Source organism: Cryptomeria japonica, chromosome 7 (genome assembly GCF_030272615.1).
Source record: "Cryptomeria japonica chromosome 7, Sugi_1.0, whole genome shotgun sequence".
In the NCBI taxonomy this organism is placed as follows: Eukaryota; Viridiplantae; Streptophyta; class Pinopsida; order Cupressales; family Cupressaceae; genus Cryptomeria; species Cryptomeria japonica.
Window position 1 is genome coordinate 716,440,070 of NC_081411.1, and position 22,190 is coordinate 716,462,259.

Below are 22,190 nucleotides of genomic sequence, written 5' to 3' on the forward strand. Positions count from 1 at the left end.
TTCATTCAGAGGTTCTATTTGTGCAAAATCGGAGTATTAAATTAAGGGTTTGAAGCTGATTTAGAGTGGGAGATAATCAATATTCATAGCAGCATTTGAGATCGACATTCACATATTTCTAGAGGCCGTACCATTGTTGTACCTGGCCGTACCATCTGACTGCAGCCAGTCGTACACTTATTCCAGCTGGGGCATGAGATCTCTAGGCCAAATCGCCTGGTGTTTGGCATTGGCATCATTCTCATTATTAGCGGCTAGGGTCCTAAGGTAGTTTCCAGTGGATATTATAGGGGAAAAGTCAATCATTATTGCTGGCAGTACTGTTTATTAATTGCTGCAAATTTCCAGAACTTCCGTCAATAAACATTATTGTTCCAGGTATGCATGTAGTATTTAAGCTTTGAAAAAGGTCATTGAATAAATACTAGTTACTTGCTGCAATTATTACTTTCCTGTAGTTGTATGCTATTTCTTGTTAATTTCCATGCCTGGCATCACTATTCACAAAAAAAGCATATATTCTTCAAAACACAAAAAAAATTCACAAAACAAACAAAAACAATCAGTTTTCAGCAGTTGGAGAAACTAGGGTTCTTCACAATTGACACCAAGGAACAATGATTTAGGAATAGGCACTTGACTAAGTACTTGGCTCACAGGGAGAATCTCCCTACAAAAGATGCCACTTGGGAAAGAAAACAAATTTTGAAGCATCCAAATTTGCAATTGCTTGTGGACAAGTAATTTTGAGAATGGTTGACTATCATGTCCTATTTCCAGGCTTATGGCATGCCCAGTCCTTAATCATATTCTCTTTGTCAATATATAACATAATATTGACCCTATGTAGTGATGATACAATGGCTGATAAACATATCAATTTGTTTAAATAAGGATACCTGATCGATCAAGTGTTATGTTTGTAAAAGATTAAACAAGTGATTAGTTGCAGTGTATTAACTAAGACAAGACAGCAATTGACCTTGTTAGGAAAAGGTTTAAAACAACAATTAACATAGTACACAGCGATTAACAAATGTCCATGAAGAAATATGATTAAGGGAAAGGCATGTCCATTCCCAAGGAAAGACACAACTATTGAGTCCGTAGGGTATTTAAGGGAATCGATATTCATTCCAAGAAGGGGGAAAAAAAATCAATCAATCATCAATGGGGGGAATCAATCATAAAGAACAAGGAGTAGGCATGACAAACAATCAAAGGAATGAAAGAACATTATGGTTCGCTCCTTCTAACAGTAATCTCCACTTGGTAATCAATTATGGGTTTAAGTATAAGAAACATTGATAAGGACAGCTATAATACATTGTTAAGGAGAGGCTAAATTATTGAAATAATTCATAGTTAAGCAACAGTTAAACTAGAAAGAGACATCAACCTTAAAGAAGAGGTGTCCGTTCAAAAGGCACAACCTCCCAGCGATAGAGAAGGGTATAAGGAGAAACAAGATGGATTGCATCATCAAGCAATCTACAACAGATCGAAGGCCACACTTATATAGGCAACCGAGCATCAACACAAATCGTATTAGTTAAGTCTACAGAAGCAAGGACTAAGGTACGAACTAACCTCATGTGACTAGGTGTTTGATACAAGCCTGCAAATAAATATATATCTGGATATGCTTATAAATACAGTAGCAATATTTATATAGAATTAGTCCAAGTAAGATGTATGCACTTGAAGAAGTGATCCAATCTGTTTGTTGCATCATGTGGGAAGAGGATAGAAGTGTAATGGAGTGTGACGAGGGGCTCACAAGTGGTCTTGAGAACCCTTGGAATCAAGGAACCAGTTACACTCTCTATGCCAGACTCACAAGAAGATATGTGTATAGGTAATGGGCTTGGAGGGACAGCAACATGAGCCACCAAGTCTAGCAAGGAGGTTAAAAGCAACCATTCCTTGGACTTGGTAGACAATCGACCCGAGCAACCCTTTCATGTCTCAAATACCCACTCTTTTTGTTGTTACATTAGAATAGATTATAAAAAATGAAGAATAAGGGAATACTAGGAGGGAGAATACAAGGAAGCAAGAGCACTAGGCTCCAGCAAGTATGCCAACCCCGAGTGTGGGCCAAGAGGCCAAGTTGACGAGGTCCTTGGTGCTCTTGGGCTTGTTGGAGAGGGATAGACTTGAGGCGTTTTGTGTGATTCTCCTTGAGCTCCATAATGGAAATAGGTGTAGGAAGAGAAAGGGTTGTTGAATCCTTCATATAAACTGGGCAACATATAAAGAATGTTGAATATATAATCTATCATAGAATAATGGAAATGTTGACTAACTTGTTGTGCAGGTTCCAGACCAAGCTTTAGTTGACAATAGCATCCCTCTTTTGTATTTACTATGCACTAAAAGTGTGATTCTAGGTCAGAATGTAATGTCCCCTGCTAGGACTGCCTGTTTAGCATGCATCATTATACATTATTATGCACTATTATGCTTTAATTCAGATTATTATGCTAGAGACAATTATTTGTTCATAATACCATCGATAATTATTATATTTATGCCTCATCCTTACTTCTTTCCTAACCCTAATGGAGGATGGGAATTTACTGTCATAGGGCGCTTGAAACCACCTCCACAAGTAGGCCCAAGGGTTTCATGAACACCCGTCAATACCACCACTTGGGTGGGAGTCACCGAATTTAGGATGGAATTACTCTGCCTCTCCCTACACAAACCAACCTATCCTTCCAAAGGCATTAGCAAAAGGTTTAATGTGAGATCATTATAATAGTCTTTCATGTATTATAAATGTATGTGTTTTGATATACATATATATAAGTGCATTCCCGTCTATATATTATTATATATATAGTAAACATATACCCATATTCATTATTACTCCATATAATAGATAATTATATATATTTATTATTCATCTATTTTTATCAATTAAATTAGTAACTTATATTTATGAACCATAATGCATACCCCAACTAATGCAGATTGCAATTTATAATAATTCTGATCCTTGATCGATCTGCTCTTCCAGCTCTAATCGATCTCTTCCTTTTTTCAGTTTATTTTCTATACCTTTTCATTCCTTTCTCTTTTTCCAGTTCCATGCTGGGAACGTCTCTTTATAGTCTTCCACAATCAATGTAAAGACAAGATCCTTCCAAAGGTCACACATATTTAGGAGACGTGTCTCTTGTTAGCAGTGATTGGTAAAGGAACAGTCATCAGGAACAGTAATTTGTCTTTATTAATGACTAAGGTCACACGCACCCCTTCCGTTATCACATTTGTTAATGCTAACCACTTCTAGTTTCTAACCGATCAGATAATATGTTTTTTTAATTAAATAAATAACAAGTGTCATTGATCAAATGTAATTAAATATTATTAATATCTTGATTAAATAGGTAGCAATCATCATTGATCAAATACAGTTAAATATTATTATTAATCGACACATTATTATTATCAAAAACATATCAAACTGAAACGGAGACATGACACAGAATATAACAGGGTCCCATTAGGGAACGTTACAGCTTATGTCATTAGAATCCCCTAGCCTATTATTTTATTTCTAATAGGCTAATACTGTGAAGAGAGGATATATTGTTATAATTTAAGTTTTCCTTAGTAACTTTATGTTATATTACAAAAAAGGCAACTTATATTTTATGATTAAATAATGTGTCTAGAAAAAAAATGATTTTAAAATTTAAAAAAAGGTTACAAAAGAAGAGGCTGGGCATTGAAAAAGGCATCCATTTTGTGAAGTCAAATTCCCCTTTTTCTCTAAGCACAAACTTTGTTCATCTTCTTTCCTAAAGATGAAAACCCTTTGAGGACAAAAACCCTCCAGTCCTTCATGGCAATTTCATTAAGAGATCACAATTGTGTGAAAAATTTGCAAATTATTTTCCATTTTCAATTTGATGATTGTAAATTTTAACGACTCTATGAATTTCATATTTGTTATCACTTTTTGGATAATTCCAGAATATTATATTCTATATAGATATTGGTGGGAAATATGTTATTCTGGCAATACCATTCTATGTTGCTCTTGTTACTATTGGCCGTATCAAGTAATCTTCCCAACCATATATTTTTAATGATACATTTATTATGGTGACTTGGGTTATACCATATCCTGGTCCTACCATAGCTTTTGGATATTATAGCTCACATGTAATATAAATGGAAGCAAATATTATACTTAGAAGCACTGTACAAGTTCAAGGTTGAAAGAATATTGAAAAGGAATTTTATTGGCTGCTGTACCATCTAAAATAGGAGCCATATCATCTTCAAAAACTTCACTTTATTCCTTAGTAGTTGTCATACCATGTAGAAAAGAAATAACAGCCTTCCAAGGTTTTAATTTTTCACTTTCATAGCTGTACTATATTGTAGATGTAGCTGTACCAATTAGGAAGGGGATCACATCATATTTGGTCCTCATTTGTTACTGAATTTTCTATTCCTCGAAAGGCCATACGACCAAACTCAAGACGGGGGTATATCAAAATCCTGTAAGTTGTATTCTACCTGGTTTTTAGATCTTTCCTTAAATGACATTATATTATTGTAGATGCTAGGTAAATTGCATATTTCCAACATTATAATTCTCTGATTTGGTGATGTAACTTTGTGCAATTCTCCACCAAAGCTGTTATAAATTTTGCTTTGCTCTTAAAGCTTGCAACCAAAACCAATTGCCAATCATTTTCAGCGTTTGTAATTGCAATATTGAGTTGAGCAGCTTGGCACCAACAAATTTAATAATTTAATCCATATCCTTTCACCATACGCTCTCACCCTGCCTACAATGGGATCTTGGTGATTAAAAGGTGTTAATGCATTTTCATTGTTAAATTGTCAAAAATCAGAAAATTCAGTTTGGGTCTATATGTGTGAGTCGAGCCTAAGTACATCATAAAAATGTACTAATGAAGAGAAAAATACTTTTATTATAATATGTTCATCTCTGTATCAGTGTCCATATTTTCTTTGGAATAGTTCACAAAGCATCTTTGGTGAAAGTTATTGTTTCTCTTCAAGTCTTGTTACGTAGAACTAAGTAGCTGAGCATAATACTGACGAATAAGATACTTCATGATGTGAAGTTCCAAACCACACTAGAGGAATCAAAACCATCAATTGGTCCTCTGAATTCTATTTTCTTTGTAAGCTTTCCAGCTTTATCTTTACTTCTAAAAATGTTATTTCAGAATAATAAATTTATCTAGTTTGCATCATTTTGCTAACCTAAAAACACTCATAATTAATGTTCATAATGATATTAACCCAGGATTTTCACTAGTTTTCAATAAAAACATGAGAAGATATTGCAAGAGATAAGTAGAATGACAAGCATCAATCCATATATGGTTAATCTTGATTAAATCTTTCACTAACACGTGTTTCCTTCAGGATGACACTGTTTTGTAGCAAAGGTCTCACTCATTCGATTTAATAACATAACAGGCTTTGTAAGCATGCCCATAAAATAGTATAGATTGGCAACCAAATCACAGTTTTAACAGCAATGGTATTCAACTTACACTTGTATAGATTTCGTATTTGCTAACAGTATAAGTTTAAATTCACAGTTTTGCAGATCTGTTTCAAACTTATCTGGAGGTTGATTATCCAATACCAAGTCTGACATTTTTAGCAATTGAGCATAAGGCTGTACTGAGAATTCTGCATTAAGTAACCAAAAGACATTATCTCTCATCATGTCTAGACATTAACTGCATTATTTTCAAGTGTCAACAAAGATCTCAAAATATGTTTAAGATCTGAGTGAGTCAGTACAATTACAATATCTCCAGAAATGTGATAATCGAACAAGTTTGGCATGCACTGGCCCCTATATAAGTATTAAACCTTCTTTCTAATTTCAACAAAAGGTGATTACTACTTCAGAAGCCAGTTGTGAAAATCACCAGATAATAATGCTTTCAGTAATGCAATCACCTTGTATTAGTACCACTATACGTTTTTGGATTTGCAATTTACTAGGTGAGCCTTAAATCCACTCTTTTAAGTTTTTAATCATTTGTGTAAGGTAACATAAGAGTTGATGGAAAATAGTAGAAAGCACATCACCATCATATATACCTGTGGCAGGGAGAAGGACATTTGTGATTGTTACAGCGAAGCTTCTTGCCACATACCTAAAAAATTTATAGTCAATTCTAAATTATGTTCAAAAAAACGCACAAAATCCAAAAAGGATAGTGCTAAAAGGCAATTATGAATGAATGATTCCCAAAGAAAAAGGATTTTAGAAAACAAATTTATACTACAATGTCAGACATTATGCTATGCAGTTAACTGCAGAGGCATTTAGCATAAGACGTTATACCTCTGTGCAAAGGGCACAATCTCCACCACAACAACGCCGCTTGCAAGGATGGCGCCCACAGTCACGTACCCGCTGGCATTTTCTTTGACAAATTAAATCTTCATAACAAGGAACCTATTCACAAATTTGTCAGGTAATTAATCACCAATCCCTTAGGTTTAATGGACTCTATGGCACAAGCAAAATACCAAGTATAACTAAGTGAACTGAAGTATGGTTCTAAGAAATTTCTCATATGGTAGAGGAATCCAATTAGGAATTTTAGGTGCCATATAGAAATAATAATTGAATAGATATTGCATTAATATTGTATTGTTTGACAATTTTAAACACCTATTAAGTAAACAATTTGTCAATCAACTGTGACTAACCACAATAATAATTTTCTTATTTGTTTTTACATAGTACCCTGCTTTAAACAGTTTTCTACTGTACACAAAGTCATGCCATACTTTTGAGTGCAGCCTTGTAACTTAAAATTAATATGTAGACCTTACACTAACACAAAAGAAAAAAGGTAGCCATTCCAAATAACACCTCCCAGTTCTGCGGCTACACCTTGTTCAAGTGACTTTTATTATGTTTTCCAATCACATGCTGTATACAACGTATCAATTATGGTATTAATATGTGTTAGTGTTTTAATTCAGAAAACTTAAATAGGGCAATATTCAATTTGTGTACCATTTCAATGACTCTCTTGATCAAGTTTTAAATCATGCTTATTATCAAGGTGGTTAGTGGTGTCCTCAATATTTTGGTTTAAGAGTAATAGGATAGGTAGGGCTTGGGAGGAAATCAATATTTGATCTTTAAAAGAAATTGGTTGAAATTCTTGGACGCAAGGTATAAAGAGAGTTATCATCTGGGGCGACTACATTAACTGATGGTTTTGGGAGGATCCTTGCTTAGTGGTCATTCAGTAATCTTACCTTGTTGAAGTAATGAATAATCTCTCTCTTGTTCTTAGTATATGAAGGGTTGTGTGTTAGCGATGATCCTATGTGTAATCTCATTAGTTTTGTACCTTCTTTTGGTAATGAGTCATTTATACTTATATGGGTTAAAACTAGTTGTGCATAAAAGTTGTGTGTGTCTTCTAGTTGCTTTAAATTCTTGGGAGATCCTATTGTTGATTGTAACTAGGTAGAATGAGGATTCCAATTGCCTTAAGGCAACATTGGAATCCGCCAAGGGCTGGGCCCTTCTCCTCTCACACGCTACTCTTAGGGCTGGGCCCTTCTCATCCCACACGCCACTCTTAGGGCTGGGCCCTATACATCACGCACTCCTTAACACCACGCTACTCCTCAATTTCACGCTACGTGCAAGATAACATGCTTACATGAATAGGGCCGACCCTATCTAATAAAGGGTTTCGGTTAAAGTGATGCAAATAAATTAAAGGTTATTAATTCATCATAAGCCGACTTGATTAGGAGTGGTTGCTCTCCTATAAATAAGACATATACCTCTCACAATATAATCAATGCAATTTTCAAGTAAATGCGAAATATATCCTTCTTGGGTAGTGAACTCCTTTGCAAGCAGCAGATCACAGCGAACTTCATTCATAGGCAGCAGATTATCAGCGAACTCCATGTATGTGCAGATCTAATTTGTGATCACAAGTTATCATCAAAGACAGGGATCTCCATTGAAGGCTCAAACAAAGGACTGTGAACTAGTTGAAAGGTGCATGCACAGCAAAACAAGTTAGAAGGACTGTAAATCATGATCACTGTCAACAAACTAGCTGTGTAGTCTTCTATATCATCTTCCTGGTGACTGCAACTTCTATACTCCAGATAAGTGTGTAATTGTCAATTGAATCTAAAACCATAATCAGATCTGAGGATCTTTTCTGGCTGGGTTTTTCCTCCTAGGAGGTTTTCCCAGGGTAACTTTGTCTTGTCTCTTTTGCATTCATTTCTTACTATGCTTAAATCTGAAAACCAATAAATCTAATTAACCTAGTTAGAAACAAATTCTGATTTTCTGAGTTTCATCTAATCTGAAAGTACTAAATTTAACATGGTATCAGAGCTATAGGCTAGATCAACTTTCAATTTTCAGAATTAGTACTCCTTTATTTCCAGATTGTTGTCTCATTCACAGGTCAGGTTAATAGGGCTGGAAGTTGAAGATAGGCTTGATGGAAATATCAGAGATAGGTTCGTACTAACCAGCGATCAAATTTAATCATGTAATTTCAGTCTCTTGTCCTTTCCTTCTTTGGTGACATGTTTGTAAATATAAGGATCTCTCAATAAAACGACTTTGATAACAATGAAAACATTAAATGTTAAATGAACAAATCTTCTATTTTAGTCCTTGTTAAACCGAATATTATAAGAGGATGCTTGGTTAATTAAGATTGTTGTTAAAGGCTTATTATTTTTGGTTGCAACTTTATGTAGTGGTTAAGATCTGATTTAAATAAGAGTTGCAGATCTGATTGTGAAAGGGTGTGTCTCTTGCCAAAGAACATACATGATGAGGTGTGACCTCTCCCTCATATTGAGAGTCATAAAGGAAAGAAATCAAAGCATCCAGTGATATCACCTCGGATCGGATCAGATCATAACTATTTTTAAGTTACAGGTAGTAACATCTTTGTCCTAGGTGGTATGCATGGGGATGTGCTTAGTGCATGCTTAATATATGATACCTAATAATGATCTTATGCAGAATTTAATAATAATATTAATATGGACTGCAATATGTATGAAAGTTATACTTAATTTCATATATATTCATAATACAAGACAAGTTAGTATACTTATAGCCTAATACTTGTTCTACTGTCAATATTTAAGAAAGTTGAGAATGGAGTTGTTTCCAAAGAGGGGGCAGTCTAAATCCAATCAATAGGATGATTCCCAAGATAGGGTAAGGATCAGCGTCCCGTAAACTTTGAGGATATGGTCCCAAGATAGGGTAAGGGCTTGGAACTGTAAACCTTGAGGGAGCCTATTGTATCTTGGTCTCTGAGCGCTTTGGTAACATAGCCATCCCCTTCTTCCTTAGAACTGAAGCAGTAATGTAGGTTGACACTTGCATTAAGAATTATGGATGATAACATTAATTATCTAGTATGATATAATTAGTTCTCTAGTATGGTAAATGAACAATTTACTTATCAATAATTGATAAATTAATTGAAGTCGTAAGTATTTTGAAATAGATTAAATTATGGTTAAAACATACCTAAACCTAGTAGTGGAAATTTTGTGTACGTGCCTGTCTGTGACCTGATCAATTAAATATGGAAGTATGCCCACATTAAATATCTAGTGCTTAATTGTTCCAATGAGTGAGATCAAAACAAAGAAGAAAAGTTGAACTTCATATATTTGTAAAGACATTGCGAACTTGAATATTTCCTCTCTGTTTTGATCTTCGTTTAATTTGTGTGTGCCTTTATCTATGTGCATAAGGGAAAATAAGCCAATTACATAAGTATCGCTGCTAATTGAGTAAATGAAGTATTCATTAATGCCATAAATAAGTGAGTTAGGAATTTATTGTTCAATGCTTGTATTTGCTGTTGGATATCTAGAGGTTGATCTGAAATCCTTTATCAGAATTATTTTATTATATACTGTAGCTTACTAATTACTATTGATTCATGGGAGTATAGGCTCTCACTATCGCTGCTTGGTTAGTATCTTCATTGGTAAGTATACTTCTTGTAAACATTCTATCAGTACTTCCTCACCTATGATCTGATTTAGTTTTTGACTATCAATTGAATGATTCTATAATAGTTACATAAAACTAACTTTTCAGTTGAGTATTTACTATCATGAAGTGTGAAGTATGGTGATGTACAAGTTTTCAAGGTTATGTGTTACAGGCTGGCTCTTTTAATTTGTGTCATATAAAGTATTGCCTCAACATTCCATGGATCATTGGTTATACTGTTAAAAGAACGCATCTAACTTATCATGAATGTTGTGATCCTCACCCAAGGTCATTTTTATATAACCTCATATAGTAGGTGATGTATGTCGAGGAGCAAGGGTTTACTGACATCAGAAATCCATAAGCTTGGATTGATGTGACTTCAGAGGGAGCTTTGAAGTAAGGCATAAGGATCTTCTCACTCAATTAGAAGAAGTTTGAGGATATGTCATGATCATAATTGCACCATGGGTCCAATTCATAAAAGGTGAAGTTGGCATTTCTCATCCTTGTTTATGAATAAGTATGATCTATGATGCTTGGCTATCAGACTGATATTGAGGATTAAGAGGGAGCCCTATGACCTTCAATAAAACTCTTGGTATGAAAGAGTATTTGATAAGCCTAGGGTTTTTGTAAAGATTCTAACATGTTCCTTAAAGTATTTGAAATGTTAATTCTGATGATCAAACTCTGACATAAAGATAGTCTCATGATTTAATATAAGAAAGAATTAGCTTAGAATTGAGATAGCAGATCTAAACCTAAAATGCATTACTTCTAGGTTAGAAGTGTGGCAAGGATCTAATGAAATTATTCTAAGTCAAGTTTTATATTGTTGTGTTAGAATTATGGATTATAAACTTATATGGAAACTAACTTGAAGAAGTTGAGTATGTCTGCAGCCAACTATGATCTTGCAGATTCATCTGAATAGAGGCAGGTTGATTGGCAAGTGCTTCAGCTAAGCATATTGTTGCAAGCAAGCATATTTTGATGTTTGCAAGACACAATTGATTATGGGTTGAAGCTACTTAGGTTCAGATTGGTCAAGAAGTGTTACGGACAAGGAAAACACTTCAAGCATTCACCCGCTGCGATCTCTTGGACCTACAGGGACAGTCCTCAGTTGCATTAAGTATTACTGTAGCTAAATACATTGTTGCAAGTGTTGCATCAAGAGAAGCAGTGTGGTTTCTCAAAATTCTTGTTATGCTGTTTTGATTTATTATCAGAATTGTATAGTGATACCTGACAATTCAGTGTTTTATGACAGGACAATCGTGTGTTGCAGATGTTCTCACCAAGTCTCTTGAAACTTGAGATAGACTTGGAGCTATGGAGAACACTGCCTTGGTTGAGAGGGAGTCTCAACCTCTGTGATACATTGTGTTGTATCAACCACCCTCTGCGGGCAATGTAAGGTGGTATTGTAAACTTCTCAAAGAGAAGTGTAATTAGTAACCATCCTCTGCGGGCAATATAAGATGGTATTGTAAATGTTAAACCATCCTCTGCGGGCAATATAAGATGGTATTGTAAATGTTAAACCATCCTCTGCGGGCAATGTAAGATGGTATTGTAATCTTCTCAAGGAGAAGTGTAATTGGTAACCATCCTCTGCGGGCAATGTAAGTTGGTATCGTAATCTTCTCAGGGAGAAGTATAATTGTTAACCATCCTCTGCGAACAATGTAAGATGGTAGAAAAGATCCTCTCCACCCTCTGCGGGCAATGTAAGGTGGGTCCAGTCTATGCTTGTGTGCAAGATGGAAGACTAAAATATTTCGATTATGTTTATTCCATTCTTTGCTTGCGTGCAAGATGGAGGACTATGTTTTCATTCCATGCTTATGGAGAGCAATGATTATGTATCTCCACTCTATGCTTGGGTGCAAGATGGAAGATTATGATGTTACATTCTTCTTTGGGAGAAGACTGAGGTAAAGACAATGTATGATGGATATACGCGATTGATGGCATGGAAAGACTCCATGATGTGCATGAATAATTGTGTATGTATTCATGACTTGCAAGTGTGCATCCACTCTCCACAGGCAGTACAAGATGGATACTATGGGCTACTATTTGTGGCTACTTGTTGTGATCCTCTCTCAGGGATATTTGAAGTTGACAGCTAAGTTCAAATTACAATTTAAACATTGTATGTATTACTTAGGGCTGGGCCCTAATCTTGTAATCAGGTTGTAAGATTATCTTTCTCCCTAGTTAAGAGGGAGTGTTGATTGTAACTAGGTAGAATGCGGATTCCAATTGCCTTAAGGCAACATTGGAATCCGCCAAGGGCTGGGCCCTTCTCCTCTCACACGCTACTCTTAGGGCTGGGCCCTTCTCCTCTCACACGCCACTCTTAGGGCTGGGCCCTATACATCACGCACTCCTTAACACCACGCTACTCCTCAATTCCACGCTACGTGCAAGATAACATGCTTACATGAATAGGGCCGACCCTATCTAATAAAGGGTTTCGGTGAAAGTGATGCAAATAAATTAAAGGTTATTAATTCGTCATAAGCCGACTTGATTAGGAGTGGTTGCTCTCCTATAAATAAGACATATACCTCTCACAATATAATCAATGCAATTTTCAAGTAAATGCGAAATATATCCTTCTTGGGTAGCGAACTCCTTTGCAAGCAGCAGATCACAGCGAACTTCATTCATAGGCAGCAGATTATCAGCGAACTCCATGTATGTGCAGATCTAATTGGTGATCACAAGTTATCATCAAAGACAGGGATCTCCATTGAAGGCTCAAACAAAGGACTGTGAACTAGTTGAAAGGTGCATGCACAGCAAGACAAGTTAGAAGGACTGTAAATCATGATCACTGTCAACAAACTAGCTGTGTAGTCTTCTATATCATCTTCCTGGTGACTGCAACTTCTATACTCCAGATAAGTGTGTAATTGTCAATTGAATCTAAAACCATAATCAGATCTGAGGATCTTTTCTGGCTGGGTTTTTCCTCCTAGGAGGTTTTCCCAGGGTAACTTTGTCTTGTCTCTTTTGCATTCATTTCTTACTATGCTTAAATCTGAAAACCAATAAATCTAATTAACCTAGTTAGAAACAAATTCTGATTTTCTGAGTTTCATCTAATCTGAAAGTACTAAAATTAACACCTATATGTGTGTCTAGTGATAATCTTTGATCACATATATTGTTTTCCTTTATTATAGTGTGGACCAATGTCTAGATAATCTTTCTTCATCTTTCATAATGATAACTAACCCAGTTGCAGGGTCTAAATAAAGACTTAAAAGTGGCAAGTTGCACTTCCTTAATATAATTCCTACCTCATTTAGTGTTCGAAGGCAAAATAAAGGAATATCCCAATAAGGGGACATTACACTAGAAACTGATCCAAATCTCCTGAAAACTGGATATAATGTGGGCGAACTGTTACAAAGACCTGGGTCTATACCACAAGCTGAAAAGAGATTATGCAGTGAAATGCAATAAGCTGCACTAAAGAGCTCCTGCTTCAGGTTTCCTTGTACATTTTTTGAAGGAACGGAGAACAGGTTATGAGGACTAATTATCTATGTATGCTTCCATGTTCGTTTCCAAAGTTTTGAATTTCAATGATTTGTGTGATTAATTCAATGTTTTCAAAATATTAAGTAATGAGTCATCGTGATTGGAATTTTTTACAGCTTATTACTACAATTGTCATAACTATATATCTTAATTTATATGCTGTAAGTTTTATTACAGCTTAATGCATTCCTTTAAGTGTTCTCATAAGTAGCATGGATTTGCTGCTCTTATTTCCCAAGCAAGGTACAGAATTTTCTGATTTTCTGTTTCTGTGTTTCTTATTGTAACAGCTAGTTCCTAACAGGAACACTTATTTTTGTAGACTATAAGATTGAACTGTTTGGCAAAAAGAACTTACAAGTCTCCAGGATAGGTATATTGTAATCCATCAACTCCTAAGAACTGGTACTACACTTTTGAAATCGGTCCAGTGATATTGCATTAGTCGGGACCAATAATTGCCTACCATGGAATTATAAAAAATTAATAATTTCATGATACTTTAAACTGAAACAATATATATGAATAATAAAAATTAACAAAATGCAATGTGAGGCACACAAACTCAGCAAACCATCTGTATTTATGTCATGTCCCGACCCTAATATCCCTGTATTGTATTTGAATCAGTTATGTATAATGACTAAATCGCCATTTATCCTTTATGCAATAAAACTAATATTCAATTATATATGTATTATTGTTCGGTGGGAATGTGTTCTTTAGCAAAGACTTAACAAAATAATTAATAGTTGTGTTGACCAAAGGGTCATAAACCTCTTGGAAGATCAGATAAGAAAGAGACGCCTCTCCTGAGAGATACATCTCCCTCCAACAAAGGGACACATCGAATGAATGGCTTAAAGAGGGGCCATCAGGTGCTAAGGAGGGGACAATAGGAAGGAAAAAGGAATTCGCACAGAGCCAGAGAATTCAAGATTCAGACCAACAATATTCCTAGCGCACCTTGCTACAGGTAACATCAATCTGACTTAACAGCACTGTATTACATACTGTTAATGATTTATAGTCACAGAATCACAGTCGTAAATAACCATCTTAAATAACATCACCGATCATAGAATAACAGGCACAAGTAATGTAAACGGATTAATATAATAAATACTGATCATGCAATTTGTTGGTAACATTACACCATTAAATAAATACTATATCAGCAATCATTAGTAGCACGATACAAAGAATATAATGTGTATACATTTAATATGAAAGTCAGTGTAATGAATCATAGATAGAATTAATAACCAAGCTATAAAGAACATGCTGATAAGAATTCAAAGTACTATAATCAGAATGATAGCACTTACTTGTGAGGGAGGGAATGGAGGTGTAATGGAGAGGTTAAGAGAGACTCGTAGGTTGGCTGTCCTAGAATGACAGAGGTGTCTATGACCTTGAGAGCACTTACCTTGAGGAGTCTAGCAAGCTGGTTACAGCCTCATCCCAAACTCACAAGATAAGTAAGCCATGAAGAAGGTTGATATATGAGGAGATCAGTTAGGGTCACCAAGTGGAGCAAGAAGGTTGGAGGAAACGACCTCTCTTGGGCTTGGGTAGAGAGACTCTAAAGCAGTTCTCATAGTATCCTCCTTCCAAACATCATGCTTATAAATTGAGATTCCTATCATAATATTAGACTTGCATGTTTATTAATCAGAGGAATGTATCTTTTGCACATGGTTTTATTGTTATATGCACGAAATTGTATTTAATATTATGTTTTTAAGTTGACCAGGTATGATCTCTAAACCTAACTTTATAATTTTCTGATTTTCAGTACAGAATATAGAAGAGGACATTACAATATACATGCATAGAGAAAGAAAGAGTGAGATGAATTTTGGGTAATCTATAGCTTTTTAGTATTTTACCGATGAAAAATTCTTGCAAACAATGCCAAATCAGGTAATTATTTCCAAATTTGAATTCCTCCTCTTCATCACATTACTTAGTTTCTATCTCGCAACCCAACTTTCGTGCACCACTCAGTACAATTTTGTGACTTTTACAGACAACTCAGTAGCAAGACATGTTTAAAGCACAATTGGAGAAAACAGTGATCTAATGTTGCTTTGAAATGATTTTCCTCTAAAGAGGATTACCAAAAAATAAGTTTATGCATTAGGTTCATTATATTTTGTCCATTGTTAATGCGCCTATGGTTGATAGTTATATATATAAGATGCTTACCACGATAAGACCTATGTTCCAATCTTGTAGGCATGTTGCTTGACAAAGTTCCACTGAAAGATCTTTTATGTTGTATATGTACTCATAATAGAGTATTAAACTGACTGCTATGTGATCGCTAATTCTGCAATTGAAATCTTCTTCACGAAATTAAAAGAGCAAAAAAAAAACCTTACGCTCTGTATTGACTCGCTAAGATAAGTTGTAGGATTAATGATGGTAAGTAAGTAACTAAGTATCACTAATCCTTTAATCAGAAGCTTCTTCAAGAAAGAAAAAATACAGGAAGAGCCACACCTCTTTCCTAGAGCTTCCACATCGACAGAACTTAACCGTAACGATTCGGCAAGTATCAACACAGGGACCTGAGTGACATCGGTCTGGACATCTATGAAGAGAACATCGAAGCATCTTCTCGCATGTTGAACCACATGTTGGCACCACAGCATCACAAGGAATCCCATTATACTCCACTTTCCCACAAGGACAAGTCCTCCTTCCCTGCAATTCACACTCCCCACAGGGACCCGAGTGGCAACCCTTAAGGCACAAGTGTTTTCCACAGCTGAGCTCCTGATCACATGGCCTTTCACAACGAAATTCGGACTCTGAGCAGGAGCATTCCTTCTCCAATTTTCCGCATTTGCATCTATAAACTCCTTTCTTTTGACAGGGACGACAGGGGCCATCATGGCACTTGTCTTCACACCTATGAAGCCCACAAGTAAGGGGTCTAGAACAGGGTCCATTGCATGAAAAAAATTTGAGCCCACATCTTCTGACATCAGACAGAGCCCCACAGAAACACTTCGCTTTCACAAGCTGGGGGCATGGTGGACATGGCCCTGGATGGCACAGCAACACACACTCATGCCCACAGTTCTTCTGCAATGGCCTCCTACAGATCTCCCCACATGTATGTGGGGTTATCCATGGATCATTGGGGGGATCCTCCAATTTCCCACAGAAACAAGTGTACTTCCTGGGTATTTGAAACTGTGGATAGTCAAGCCGACATTTAGGGCAATGCCAACATGAATTTTCTAGGGCTGTGGAGGCAGCTGAGGGAAATTGGTCTCTGGATAACTGTGCAATGGATCTCTCTGCAGCCGAATTGGATGCCTGCCTTGCCCACTCCTGAATACAAATCAAATGAAAAATTGCATGACAGCCCTGCTGGCAATTCCAAATTGGGTCAATAGATCTGACCTTCTCTAAGCATATTAGGCATGACACAGCACCACATTTCGATGCAGCAAGAAGGTTTTTAATTTTTGAAAGGCCCGCCTCGTCGGAGGACTTACCATGGATCGACAGATACTCTTTGAATATCCCCTCCCCCAGATTCTGATCTATTAGTTTGGAACCTTCTTCTTCGCTGCTGTTATCATCAGAAGTTTCGTAATATAAAGCGTGTTTTGCATCCTTAGTAGATTGATTGTTTTGCAAAGGATTTGTAGACCGCTGATTGTTTTGCAGTATGTTTGTAGACCATGCATTTGGGGTTCTTGATCGGATGGTTTCCATGGCTTTCAAAGTTTACAGCTCCTCACTGTGATATTGTATAATTTCTCTAAATCATTATAGAAAAAATAAAACGTAGACGGAAATGTTGAAATGTAATTCAAATCGTGTGCAAGAAAATCTGATACCTGAAAACCCAAAAATGCAAAACGTGTGAGTTCTTAATGACTAATTTTCCATTGTGAAAACTCGGAATTGCAGTTTTTACACATGCACGTATAAATCTTCTCGAAGGAAATAAAAGCTTTATATAAAGTGGCTAATTAAATTGAACTAGCAATTGGATAATAAGGTGTGGAAGGTCAATTAGGAAAACAATTGATCTCTTTTTGTTTTGCATACATCTATGCAACACTTGAGGTCAATTCGTAGGCCACTTAGCAAATGATGTTGTTTGTGCAACAAATATCTTAACAGAGAAATGATAACTTCGAAACAAATATGCATTAACTTACATGGATCTAAACATGACTTTAATAACAACTTAGCAAATGATGTTGTTTGTTAACTTCAAAACAACTATGCATCGACTTACATGGATCTAAACACGACTCAAATAATATATTTGAATCATGAAGATTATAATTTTTCATTGCCAATAAGTTTATGTTATATTTGCAACAAGGAAAAAGATAGAGATGGAGATATATGAGAATATAAAGGGGAAGAGAGAGAGAGAGAGAGAGAGAGAGAGAGATGAGGGGAGGGAGAGATAGGGTGTTAGAGATAGAGGGGTTAAAAGTGAGAGAGACAAATAATAGAGAGAGGAAGTGAGAGATGGAGAGGGGGAAGATAGACATAAGGAAGGAGAAATAAGAAGCTTGTGTGTGGGAGAGAGGGGTATGGAGAAGGAAATAGATAAATATAAATAGAGAGGGAGGGGGAGAAATAGAGAGAGGGGAGAGATAGATAAAAAAAGAGGGAGTGATAAGGAGAGAGAGAGAGAGAGAGAGAGAGAGAGAGAGAGAGAGAGAGAGAGAGATGCAAGGAGAAGTAAGGAGATAAAAAATAGGAGATAGAGATAGAGAGGAAAATGGAGATGAAGATGGACAAAGAAAGAGGTAAATATATAGAGTAAGAGAGAAGGAGAGATAATAAAATCTCTATATTTCTATCCCTCCCTCTCTCCCTATCTTTTTGTGTCTCCCTCTTTCTATTTTTATTTCTCTTTATTGACCTCTCTCTATGTTTGTCCATCCTTGTTATCTATCTTTAGATTGAATAATATATATTATACAAATCAATTAAATATTATTTTGTATACAAAAATAAATATAATTCTAATCTATGTTTTAAATATAGAATAAGCATATAATTGACTAAAAATATTATATATATATGTATATGTTTAATAAAAAATAAATTTTATGATATTCTATTTTTTAATATATCTAATAATTTATTAATAAATATAATAATATTAAATATTTTCTATACAAAATAAATATATAACGAAATCATAAATATGGTACATATATTTTATATTCCACTTTGTAAGGGAATCATTTTAATAATAAAAAGGGAAGCAAACTTTAAGTTAAACATAAACATTTTTATAATTATTGTAAGTGCAAGTAATGAAATCCATGTTATTGGTTTATAAGGGAAAGTATAATTGCAAATATGGTAAGTAGTTTTATGAAGAGTATATTTATGAGACCACGTGGAACAAAAAAAACTAGACTAAGAGAGTTTCTTAATTCTGCTGGAAATCTCTTGGACGTTTGTTTTTTATATTAAAAGCAGCCAAAACAAGGGGGTTGACCCAGGTATAGAAAAAGAAAACAGTGGCAAGCCAACTGCAGCATAGAAGTAGCAAAATCACAGCCCCCTAAACTTTCCTCTATCAAAAACTTTAATCATTCTACGCATATTAACCAAGTAAATAAAAGTTTTAATTAAAGTATGCCACGCAAGGCAAAAGATAGTTAAGTTCAAGCATAACCAGAAACTAAAACTATAAGCCGATAGGCCATTACGGCCAATCAAAAAACCAGAAACCCAAACCATAGAAAACACATCTATTTCTTTTTTCCATGGCTCCTCTTTGGGAGGAGCTTCCTATCCCATTCCTTGGTGAGGAATTTGAAGAGGTCCTTGTAGTCCTCATCCTCCTTTCCTTTACCTTTGATTGTGCTTTCCTATAGGAGACACGAAGTAGTCACCGAGCAGTGCATAACATTCAGAGAAAACCTGGAGACGTCATGTAGCTTATTCTCAATGGCCTCCATTATGTTGGTAATTTCCTGCAAGTTTTCAAACATACCCTCCACTTTCTTTCCCAAGTCCGCCAGTTTGCAGTCCTCTTCCTCCTTTATGTTGCTCACTACCTACACCATCATCTTATCAAACCTGCGAGTTGGTATGGGATTTGGGGCCGGCATCCGGACTCATGGAATTTTTTGGACTCTCAGAAGCATGGGTGGAGCTGACAGAGTGGGGAATCGAGGTGTACTGAAAAGGGGCCACATTATCAGAGGGGATGGAATTCCCAGTTTCATGGGATGAGGAGGGGTCCCTTAAGGATTTCTCAGGGGGTTTGGAAGCCAATCTCACATAGCGGCAGGGAGTGTTAGCCTCATCCATAATCTCCACATCATAGTTAATCTCCTAGATTCTAACTTTCTTAAGGGGTTTTGCATCCTTCGAATGGTGCTTATTATTCTTCTTACTACATGAGCCAAGTTTAGGCAGTCGAGGAGGGCTTATGTCAAGTTTATCATCAGCAATGGCCAGGGGTTGGTTTTTAGGCACATTCTGGACAAAAATTGTGTGCGGGGGGCAAAGGGCCAAGTGGAAGTTGTAAAGGCAGAGGATAAGGCCTTGGTGTAAGATAGGAAAGTCCTTGCCTTTCTTTTTGTCTTCTGCAATATCTTTCACATTAGAGTCCATAGAGTGCAGCAAAAAAAAAAGGAATGGAGATAAGATCTTTATACCTAAGATGGTTAAGGAAAGGAAGGTCATAATAGTAGAAGACACCCTACCATCCTTTGAGGGTGAAATATTTCATGATGATGTAGCAGACCTCGTCCCAAGGCAATGGAAGCTCTTCCCAGTTGAAGTCGCCCACCCTCTTCACAAGGTTCTCCCCATCACGGAAAAACTAGTTCAAGTTGGTGGTGTCTGAAATGCAGCTTTGTTTCTTCCATTTCCTACCCTCCTTGGATAGACCCGTCAACTAAGGATCACCTCTTCGTTGATTTCAAATGAAATACCACCCATGGTAACCCTTTTATCCTCCCAAGAGGCGACAAACTGCTTAGACAGTCTCTCGTTGTTACCTTTCATGTTCTCCATAAATTTATGTTGCCTTCCGAGCAGACAAACCAAACCACCGACTTGGCTTTAAATTCATCTATTTTGTCAAGTTCCATTCTTAGTCTGTCACCCCCCATGGTCGTTTCTTCCAACTTAGAAGAGCAAATGAAAAACAGGGCAGCAAAGATACAGGACCGAACCAGAGCAGAGGCAAAGTCGAGAAGAAAACTTAGCCAACTCTGGAATAAAATCATGCAATAAACACCGTGATTATTGCAAGTAGTGTTTAAATAGATTTCCACCTAGTCACTGATATATTATCCATAAGCATTTTGAAACAATTGTAAAAAACTTTATCTGGGGGGATTTTAGCATCTCTAAAGATTTTGTTGTTTCTTTCTTTCCAAACACCCCAGCAGATATGGGGAGGGATCTGCCTCCATAGCTGAAGAAACAGGAGGTGGTTGGAGGGAGGTGTCCATCCAGTAACAAACTGATGAATGTTATCTTGAAAAACCCATTGAAAACCACATTTTTCAAGGGTAATGGTCCACAAGTGTCCAGCGAAGGGGCAGTGGATGAAAAGATGGTCAATAGATTCCTCCTCAGCTTTACATAAAATGCATATGTTGGGAAGTTGGAATCCCCTCCTTTTTCATATTCGCCTGAGTCAAGATTTTTCCATGCATAAGAGACCACCAGAAGAAGTTAACTTTTGGAATAAGTTATGAGTTCCATATCTTCCTCCAACATTCAACATCACCAGTAGGTCTCAGGAGCTACCTATAAGCAGACTTGACTGAGAACTCCCTCGACTGGGTCCCCTTATATATGAATCTGTCCTCCTAGGGAGATAAGGGAACCCTGCACTCAAGCATAAGATCTTGCAGATCAAGGGTAGTGGGTAACAGGTTAGGTCGATCAAAAAAGATCAGGGATATGTTCTTCCATCTTCCTCTTCCTGACACCATGTAGTCAGCAATGTAATCACCAAGATGCTCCTTTAGGGAATACATTATTTGGCAGAATTGAGATTCAGCCAGAGGTTTGTCATCCAACCAAGAGCCCTCGCAGAACCTAATCTTCCTGTCGTTCCCAATCAGCCACTTCAGTCCTTCTCTAATAACAGGTCTGAGTTTCAAGATGTTGTTCCATAATTTTGACCCATGAGGTAGGTCACCGAAACTCAAATTAAAACATAACTGCTCCCTTTCCAAATACTTAGCCCTGATAATGTTACACCAGTCCACCTCACCTTTAGTTAGGGTCCATCCCACTTTAGCTATTAATGCCTTGTTCAAGGCATTTATCTTTCTGATACCAAGACCCCCCATGGTTTTGGGTAAGCAAACAGTGTGCCAGTTGACTAGAGAGAAGCATTTCTTTTTCTCCATGCCCGTCAAGAGAAAAGTTCTTTGGATCCTCTCAAGCTTTTCCCCTATAGCACTAGATATTTTGAACAAGGGAAGGAAGTATACAGAGATGCCCCAGAGGGAAGCAACAAGGAGTTGGAGCTTACCCGCACTACTAAGGAATTTTCCCTTCCAACCAGCAAGTTTCTTTTGTATTCATTCAAGGATAG

The 22,190-nt window shown here is 36.4% G+C and overlaps 1 protein-coding gene across 4 annotated transcripts in view; it reads right to left on the reverse strand.

The window, feature by feature from the left end:
• LOC131040251 (NF-X1-type zinc finger protein NFXL2) overlaps positions 1 to 17,583 on the reverse strand; it is a 185,177-nt gene extending 167,594 nt beyond the window's left edge. For 3 of the 4 annotated variants that reach the window (XR_009104801.2, XM_057973144.2, XM_059207739.1), the window contains exons 1-3: positions 16,124 to 17,571; positions 6,365 to 6,478; positions 6,118 to 6,173 (exon numbers count right to left, since the gene is read on the reverse strand). Coding sequence is in view for 3 of the 4 variants with exons in the window: in XM_057973144.2 (XP_057829127.1) it covers positions 6,118 to 6,173; positions 6,365 to 6,478; positions 16,124 to 17,353 (1,400 nt within the window). In the remaining variant the exon portion in view is untranslated. Of the gene's footprint in view, positions 1 to 6,117; positions 6,174 to 6,364; positions 6,479 to 16,123 lie in introns of all 4 variants that reach the window. The other variant, XM_057973145.2, reaches the window with a different exon arrangement.
• Positions 17,584 to 22,190: the final 4,607 nt, after the last annotated feature.